Source organism: Mixophyes fleayi, chromosome 5 (genome assembly GCF_038048845.1).
Source record: "Mixophyes fleayi isolate aMixFle1 chromosome 5, aMixFle1.hap1, whole genome shotgun sequence".
NCBI classification, from domain to species: Eukaryota; Metazoa; Chordata; class Amphibia; order Anura; family Limnodynastidae; genus Mixophyes; species Mixophyes fleayi.
In genome coordinates, this window is record NC_134406.1 from 17,475,348 (window position 1) to 17,485,383 (window position 10,036).

At 43.4% G+C, this 10,036-nt stretch overlaps 1 protein-coding gene across 1 annotated transcript; it reads right to left on the reverse strand.

Annotated features, from left to right (window-relative positions):
• Nucleotides 1-782: 782 nt before the first annotated feature.
• Nucleotides 783-9,942, reverse strand: NDUFB9 (NADH:ubiquinone oxidoreductase subunit B9). The gene is made up of 4 exons (XM_075211743.1): nucleotides 9,815-9,942; nucleotides 6,462-6,654; nucleotides 3,175-3,288; nucleotides 783-1,004 (listed from the first exon to the last, which is right to left on the reverse strand). The coding sequence occupies exons 1-4, from the start codon at nucleotides 9,898-9,900 to the stop codon at nucleotides 873-875; spliced, it is 525 nt and encodes a 174-aa protein (XP_075067844.1). The 5' UTR covers nucleotides 9,901-9,942; the 3' UTR covers nucleotides 783-872.
• Between the last annotated feature and the right edge of the window lie 94 nt (nucleotides 9,943-10,036).

Consider the following 10,036-nt stretch of genomic DNA (forward strand, 5'->3'; position numbering starts at 1 on the left):
GCAGTTAGTCTCCCCTAAAACACAGGGATTAGACAGGTCTGAGGCTGCATGGCAGTTAGTCTCACCTATAACACAGGGATTAGACAGATCTGAGGCTGCATGGCAGTTAGTCTCACCTATCAGGGATAAGGCAGGTCTGAGGCTGCATGGCAGTTAGTCTCACCTATAACACAGGGATTAGACAGGTCTGAGGCTGCATGGCAGTTAGTCTCACCTATATCACAGGGATTAGACAGGTCTGAGGCTGCATGGCAGTTAGTCTCACCTATAACACAGGGATTAGACAGGTCTGAGGCTGCATGGCAGTTAGTCTCACCTATAACACAGGGATTAGACAGGTCTGAGGCTGCATGGCAGTTAGTCTCCCCTATAACACAGGGATTAGACAGGTCTGAGGCTGCATGGCAGTTAGTCTCACCTATATCACAGGGATTAGACAGGTCTGAGGCTGCATGGCAGTTAGTCTCACCTATAACACAGGGATTAGACAGGTCTGAGGCTGCATGGCAGTTAGTCTCACCTATATCACAGGGATTAGACAGCTCTGAGGCTGTATGGCAGTTAGTCTCCCCTATCAGGGATAAGACAGGTCTGAGTATGCATGGCAGTTAGTCTCCCCTATAACACAGGGATTAGACAGGTCTGAGGCTGCATGGCAGTTAGTCTCACCTATAACACAGGGATAAGGCAGGTATTTTTGGATGTTGTGATCTCTTATTCTATACAAATCCTTATATTAGGTTTTGAATATTACACTGAGAAAATAAATAAAATACAATGTATTCGTTGTCCACAGACATTTAATACATTCCGGTTATATCAGACACACGTATGACTAGAGTTCTATTGTGATGACGGGTGAAGCATCCCTCTTATGCAGGTCTCTCGCGGGCTCTTGTCACAAAAGACCACCACAGAGGGGGCAGGTCCCCCTCCCTGCGAGCTGGGGGCAAAGCTTCAGTCTTGGGACCATCGGGTGGGGTCTCCTCCGTCAGTTGCTGCACCTGTGAGAGATAAATACACAGTACTCACCTATTTAACAATGACACACAGGGATTTAGCTCTCGCAATAAACGGATCACACTTCTATTCCATCAGCAAACAAAAATAGGGAATTTATGGGAAAGAGAAAAATCAAGTGTTCTGTGGTAGACACAGAGCTATGTCCTGATCTATGAATTACTGTGTCAGAGGCCTTACAATGTATCACGCGTCTCTCAATTCAATACACTCACCCCTTTGTTGCCATGCAAATATCTATGGCCTCATCAGCATTTATACACAAATACAACTTTATTTCCATAGTGAAGGATACTGTTTGTAAACATTGCAATCCGTAATACTCAATGTTCTATGCTTTCAGCAATTATCTAGTGAGCATTAGAAAGTATGCCAAGTAAAACATACAATAGTGATGACACGCTACCCATAGAGCATCACTTTATCTTAAGATATTCATTTCCACAACTATAAGTAGCTATAATCCAAAAATATATTAAATCTAGTTAAAAAAAAAAAAAAATTAATTTAATTCAAATGCAGATTATTATTTTTTATCAATCATTCACCCGTAACTTAACCTATCCCTGAAGAAGACATAATAAAGCGCTAGAGCGTAATCACCGCTTCTGCAGAGGAATCCAAACTCTGTAGATGGTATTTGAACTATTTTGGAGCTTCAGGGCTGCCATATTTGGATAATTTCACCCAGCAGAGAGTGGACCGTATACACTCCCCAAACAGAGCATGACTTGCCCAAATAATATGCAAGTGACATTTATACCTTTTTTTATCATGATTAAAATGGTCAGTTACCAACCACCCACCCTCTGGTCTCAGTCCCATTAGTGGGACGCTAAGGATCACACACATCTTCTTCCTGATTGGCAAACAGCACCTATATCACCTGATCTACTGTATAGGTTCCTTACTGCCTTATGACACAGCCCTTCCTTCATCTGCCTTACATGGAGGACTAGTCAATTATTTATTACTGTTAGTTTATATAGCACCACTACACAGCGCTGTACAGAAGATATCTAAGGAGAAGGATAGTAACAATCTATATGATCCATTGGTAGATAATGCTAAACTAGTACAAGTGAGGGAAGTCACATGTTCCTGCTATTATACTACACACGGAGCCCAGAGGCAGCATGACCGAAAGCCTGTAAGTGTATGTGGATCCGCTGCTGATTGGAAGGCACCAAAGTGCTGGATAGGCCTGGCTGCCTAGAACTGTAGATGGCGGTTTGTACGGTGGATATAAAAAGTCTACACAGCCACTACTGAAATTGCACATGTTTGTGATGTAAAGCATTAAGTCTAGAGAACTCATGTCAGACCCTTTCCCACCTTTAATGTGACCTCGCCTCAAAGAAAATCCAAGAGAAATACAGACTTTTTTTTTTTTTTTTTGGAATAAGCAGACAAAAAAAAATACCCCAGTTTCCATAAGTGTGCACACCCTTCCATAAGTGTGCACACCCTTCCATAAGTGTGCACACCCTTCCATAAGTGTGCACATCCTTCCATAATGGGGCTGTAGCTGCTGTTAAGAGTTAACCAATCACATTCAAAATTATGTTAAGCTAATTAGCATACACCTGCCAGCAATGAAAGTGATTGTGATTAACCCCAAATAAAGATCAGCTGTTCCTGTAGAACGTCCAGCCAATCACAATAACTGTTGCAATGCATCCTGGGATTTTGACCAATTTATTAGCTTGTGTAACTTGTGTACGCCCTCCTGCAGCTTTCACATAATATACGGCTTTATCCTTCCGTCTTCCTTGCGTAATTCTTTAGACACCTCTAAGTCAGGCAGAACTGTTTACTCCTGTTGCCAGTAGATAGGACACAAAGCTACGCACCGAGTACCAATGTATCCTATGCATGGATCGCATTAGAGCTATCCCATATGCAGGAGGTGACGGAAGTAAACATCTCTTATTGATGATATAACTAAATGACTGAAAGGCACAGAAGGGATCCGAAAAGATAAATCAGTGTATAAAGTTAAAGATGCAGAAGAGCACGTACAAACCAACCACTTAATATTACGTCAAGGTGCTATTTAGTATTGACAGGCGTCCTCTACACATCAGCAGACAGGACTGAAGGGAGAGGATTCCGCTCGTGTGGGGTTTGGTTACAAAGGAACAGACCACTAACCTCACGGTCCCAAGTTGCTTCTCGGAGCTTTTTCCACTCTTCTCTTTTAGCAAAGTAGTCTGGGTACATGGCCTTCTCCGATGGGTGCCAGTGCTCCAAACTCCACTCCGGGACCTGTATACAACCATATAACACATGATGTTACCCATGGATAACAACGTATGTCTCTATACACAGAGTTCTCACGTCATCCCTTCAGGGGTCAGCAGCAAAATACAAGGATAAGAAAACCCCCTTATGAATAATAAAAAATCATTACAAGTCACCAGCAAGTTCTGTGCACCTTGGTTTAAATCATACAGCCATTCCTTTTATAGTCACTTAACTCCGTGGAGACTTCTAATATCCTTATAATCTACAGCAGAAAGTACATTACTGTTTATATATTATTTCCCAAACTATTATCTTCCTGGATTTCTGATGCTGTCAATTTATTGTTTAATAGAAAATATGCATTATTATATCTTGGATTTCTGTGATCCACATAAAATTACTCATTGCCATTGTCTGCAGCAGTGATCTTTTATTGGTAACTTCTAGTATATTTATAACTCACAGTAGGGAGTCAATTATACAATATATAAATGCCAGACCCTTCTGCCAGGAGAATAAACATAACTCAAATATTGTGGCAATTCATTGCTTTGCTTGACATCATAAACCAACAGCAAAGCATTCACTAGACACAGACTCTCTCTGAAGAGGCCGAACTCGGGCTTCTTACTCAGCTACGCTACGACTAGATTCCTACAATGCACATTACATAAGATTGTGGACCCAACTTCAATCATTTACAGTGAGCTCAAAACATTTTCAGAAGCATCAGGAAGAACGTAAAGTCTAATGGCGACTGGGTCACACTACAAGGTCATTTCTGGAAAGGTTTAAATGGTTATTTAGATTGATTTATTAACTGCAAATGTTACCCTGTGATAAAAAAACACACTACTTTTCTGGCAGACAATATGCTATCAAGATAATATAGGAAAGAATCAGTTTATTACACACTGGAACAGTTACTTCCATTGATGGAGATTATATTCTATAACTGGGTCCAATGAAACCAACTGTACTATCACGTTCACCGGCGCTGAATGAATCCATACCTCTACTACAGGACGTTCCAGACGCTGAGAGAGGACTGTAACAAACAACACTATTAACCAATCATAAAGCACTTTGCTGGTCATTAGATTATATCATCATCATCAGCAGCTATTTATATAGCACCACTAATTCTGTAGCGCTGTACAGAGAACTCCTTCACATCAGTCCCTGCCCCATTGGAGCTTACAGTCTAAATTCCCTAACACACACACACACAGACTAGGGTCAATTTTGATAGCAGCCAATTAACCTACCAGTATGGTTTTGGAGTGTGGGAGGAAACTGGAGCACCCGGAGGAAACCCACGCAAACACGGGGAGAACATACAAACTCCTGACAGATAAAGCCATGGTTGGGAATTGAACTCATGACCCCAGAGCTGCGAGACAGAAGTGCTAACCACTGAGCCACTGTGCTGCCCAAATATAACACACTGCGCTTGATCCCTGGGCACATTAGCGGTGGCAGGAGGGTTTAGTACTGCTGAACCTCTGAGTCGTTATACTGGTCATGGAGGAAGGCGTTTGACCATTGTAAATCATTATCCAGTTATGCTGGATAAAAAACAGGAAACGGTTGTATCCATTTCTATGGTAACTACTATGCACAGCTCTAACTTAAGGGAAAATGTATCTTTGGGGAGAGTTCCATAAATTATATATTATCACAAAATATAAAGTTTCTGGGGTCCAACGTTCCACCTCATCCCACAGGTCCCGTAATTCCAGCAGTGTTTTCCGATGATATGCTCCTCGCTCCAGTTGCCAGCGTGTTGTCAATCACCAACACTGCCAGACATCGGGGGACCTGTCTGATCCGAAGGACGCTGGACCCCAGGAGAGTTATAAATGATTAAATTATGTAATTAGCCTTCAAAAAAGGAATATTCCAATCTGTCTACATTTCTGGTTGGTGTAGTACAGGGGTGGGCAAACCAGTCCTCAAGGGCCATCAACAGTTCATGTTTTTAGGATTTCTTTAATCATGCACAGCTGAGTTAATCTATTTGGCTGGGTCAGTAATTATCCCAGCTGTTTCTACAGACAGAAATCCTAAAAACATGAACTGTTGTTGGCCCTTGAGGACTGGTTTGCCCACCCCTGGTGTAGTACAAGGCTGTGTGCGTCTCATCAGAATATGGATGATGCATATTTACACATTAGCATATATTTGCATTTAGGGCAAGTTTTTCTTTTAAAAATACATGCTTACAAGGCCTTCGCCACATACAAGCTCCTCACTCTTACATACAAGGACCTCGCCAACTGCACTGCACCCTACATCTCCACCCTCCTCTCTATTCATGCTCCATCCCGTCCCCTCCGATCTGCCAATAACCGTCGCCTCTCTTCCCCCCTGATCACCTCCTCCCATGCGCGTATCCAAGACTTCGCCCGCGCTGCCCCCCTCCACTGGAACAAGCTCCCTCCCTCCATCAGAACTTGCCCTAATCTGTCCAGTTTCAAACGGGCTTTAAAAACCCACCTTTTTCTTAAAGCCTTTCAGTCTCCCACTTAACTTCCTACCTTTTCTTCTGCCTCTTTCCCCTCACTCCCCTTCCCTCATAGTTATCCTCCGTTCCTCCTTTTCTCCCTCCCCCGTGTCTGTCTACCCCGCCCCTTAGATTGTACGCTCCTTTGAGCAGGGTCATCTCTCCTCCTGTCTCCACCACTTTCAACTCTGCTCTCCAGCTATCAGCCCTCCTCCTCGAGGACCCTCTCCCCCCCCAGTCCCCTCTCACTCCCTCCTCCCCCTCTGGGAATTTCCCTGTCACCCGTGCCCTCCCTCCTGGGCTCCATCGTATGTGGACTCTCCCCTTCCCCTACCCTAGCGTTGAGCTCATTGAGTTACTGTGATTATTGTTTACTGTACTGTGCTGTCTCACCTTGTATTGTAATTTTGTTTGTCCCTGTATGGCGCCACGGACACCTAGTGGCGCCCTATAAATAAAAATTAAAAAAAATAATAAATGCTTAAGGATCAAACATTTTATGTATAACATCTGCAAAAATCTTGGAAACCAAATGGGCGGAAATATAACTTACATACTCCTATAACTTCCTTCCCTGTTCTGTTCCACGTCCATGTATGGCCGAGAGCATAATTGAATTAGATACAATTGTACCAGTGTTACTTTGTGACCACTAACACCAATAGCCACACGCAATCGAGATTCTGACCTTGTAGCAATCGTATCTCTCATAGGACGTCCCTCCCGGGGAGTCTGGGAAGATGTACGGCTGGGGGTGCTGGCGATGAAAGAATTCCTCCTCGCCTGCCTTTAGCATTAAGGTGGCTTTAACAAAGTCCTTCTCATTTTTATTTTCATCAAAGCGCGCTCTCAGGAGACAGGCCTCATAACGAAACTGGTCTCTGCAGGGGGAACACAAGACTTTAATAAAAAAAAATATAAAATACATTAGTAAAAGCTGTTTATAATGAATTATTACTAAGTTTTAACATTGATTAATATTATAGACATAGTATAGTCCGATCTTTGTAGCTAAAATGTTCTCATTACTCTGCTATTATTATCCTCCCTCTCCCATGCAATCTCACCAAAGGTTGACATTGCTAATGCATTATTGCCCCCTTTAACCCGGGTTAGTGAAATACTCACAAAACCCAAGGCCGACATACTGGCTCCCATCCGAACCCTCAAGTTCCCAACTTTCTGAATGGGATAATGCTGGGGTAAAGCAAAATGAGCAATTTCCAATACCAGAATGCCGGCACTGTGGAACAAGAATCTGAGCGAGCGAGTTATTAGCTGCTTCTGAATGGCCGAGTGATCTGCATATTCTCCTCCACCAGTAACTGCACATCCACAAGAAGGAACTTAGAAAAATATATCCCCTATTGCATGATGATTCTGACTGAGTGAAGTATATGCATATCCGCCGTACAAGTACGGTTTCAACGCGTTTCATGACTAATTAGCATTTTCCTCATTAGGTTCTTTTAGTGAGAATGAATACAAAATTGTTATAAAACCACAGTTTTTAAAATATCGGTTGTCAGCCAAAAAACTGTGTGCATATTGGCTGTGGACCGTGCCATTCTAGCACAAATATTTTATTGTATTATTACATCTACTATCCGACTCCTGTATTCATTCACCATTTTTTGGAGACACCACTCTGGGCATCCAAGTCTAGGAATTCCAACCGACACTCTACTGCAACAAACAGCAAAGTATAAATTAACCAGGTTGTTCGAACTTACTATGTGTGTAGCAAACACATGGGCCTGATTCACTAAGGGACACATACTAAACGCAATGTGCGTTTTTTTAAAACGCGCACGTTAATCGGGTGTATGGCCGTCTAAATTCAACAAAGAGCGGATTTAAAGATACGTATGGTGATGAATACGGGTGTAGGTGCGATCAGTTCTACTAGACAAGACACTGCAGGGTACGTCCAATACGTATTTAGAATATAAAGTCAGAGTAAAAAATAAAATATTCAATTAATGTCACCTGTTAACAAAATAGGCATTAATGATAAAACATTAAAAAAATAAGTGTTTTATTTTTTTTTCCCCCATGAAATATATTTATTAGAATATTATAAATGTCTACTGTTCATGTAATGCATTTTAAAGTTGCTCCGGACACATGTCCTAGAATGCACACACAGCCGTCATCACTAGACTACACCTGTATCTGGTGCAAGTGATATGACTGAAAAACGAAGTACCTGAGAGATGCCCATGGCTTTAATGGTGAAGCTGCTGCATGCGCTCGAACGTGGCACGCCCTTAGTGTACACTGACTGCGGGCATACGTCCCTTCCCCGACATTGTAGGCTGTAGAAAGTGTCATTTGCACTGGAAGATGAATTGAACGTTGCGTTCTGTGGCGTATGGTCTGGTTCTGGGCATGCACAGAGCAATTGTGTGGATTATATGCACAAAATTGCCATTTACGTCACTTAATGAATCAGGCACACTATTTCAGCAGTAGCCAAGAGCATCGGAGAATCTCTAAGCAGTTTCCTGTTACACATAACACAGTAATATAATTCAGGACACCCAGGCTTCCTTCAGCCCGTACAGCAGGAGAGCTGAGGGTTGTAGAGTAGTGAGCTTAGTGCAATCCGACAACCTGGAGGTCCTCAGCCAGCTTTGCTCTGTACCTCACAGCTTTATCGCTGTGGAGCCTGAAGAAAGAGGGGAGAGTATATAGATGGCACCTTGGATGACATGCTCTCCCTAGTTAGCACACACACAAACCATCACAGGGCCTGGTTCCTCACAGCCTTTATGTATATATAATTAATATGTTTGTATATTTCTTTTTCCAACACAACACTGCATATCACAGCTGGAAAATATACTGGTCAGTGCAGTTTCCTGTTTTCCAGAGCTGGGAGCATGAAGGCAAACAAACATTCCAGTACGAATACATGAAAGGCAGCTGCTCATAGCACCCGCTGGTACTTAAGCTAGTCAGTAGCCGGCATGGAGAAAGTCAACATGGTTGTTCAATAAGTGTTATTACTAGTGTTCCTGCACTAGTAATATGAACAGCGTGCCACCTGTGGCCACATGCCCCGTGTCCTGATGCCCAAAACGTTATGGGCCAAGCTAAACACAAGTAGGTTTAATGTAAGACCCCTCCACCCGCTCTGGGGATTCCAACTGTTTAATTACTGACCCAAATTGGTTTAACCCTGTAAAAAAAAGTTATTCGTAGAAAATTGTAAATAATATGGCTTCTGTGCCCACTTTCTCCTGTTTTGATGCCCAACAAGCTTAATCCCAATTAGTTATTATTATTATTCATTTTTATTTATAGGGCGCCACAAAGTATCCGAAGCACCGTACAGGGACAAACAATGGCACAGTACAAGGTGAAACAGCACAGTACAAGTAACAGTAAGCACTATAACTCTGGGGGCTCAGGCACAGCAAGAAAGAGAGGGAGGGAGGGGAAAAGTGAGTACAGGCAGGTAACTATGGCCCAAGAGGGTGGGCACGGGTGACAGGTAAGAGTCACTGAGGGGAGCGGAGAGAAGCAAGAGGAGACAGAGGGTCCGAGAGGAGGTGAGCTGAGTAGCTGGAGAGCGCAGTTAAAAGTGCTGGAAACAGGAGGTAGGAGAGACCTGATCAAAGGAGCGTACAATCTAAAGGGAGGGGAAGACAGACAGACACATGGATGAGACGGAGAGACAGGAGAAACGGAGTCGAGGAAGGGGGAGAAGGGAAGAGAAAGAGAGGTAGATGGGAGTTTAGGCATGAGAAGTTAGAAGGGCAGTTAGAAGTAGCCCCCTTTCTAAGGATTCCCAACGTGAAATCAGTAATCCATCTACAACCTTGCACTATACTCCTGTATAGATAGATAGGTAGATAATTCCCTCAGTAGAGGCGCTGCAGATACATTGTAGAACTGACTAAACAGCTGCCCCCTCCTCCTCCCCTGGCTGTCATTGAGTGTCCTCTCTGAGGGCAGGTCAGGCTACAGAGCACTCAGTACACCGCCGGCCTCTGTCCTCCTGTCAGTATGTACATACACAGATTATAACATTACCTGAGCACAGTATATGACTCCACGTGACGCACAGCCCTCTTATACAGCCGCAGTACCATCTGCTGGTGGGACAGGTAGGCCGCCATCTTGCCACCCCCTCCTCCAGCGGACACAGCGCAGCAACTGGACGTCACTTTGTCCTCTTCGGTGATTGGCTACTTGTAAATGACACTATAAACAGTGCCTTGTAACAAGACGTGTCTTCAGTACCAGACCCGCAAG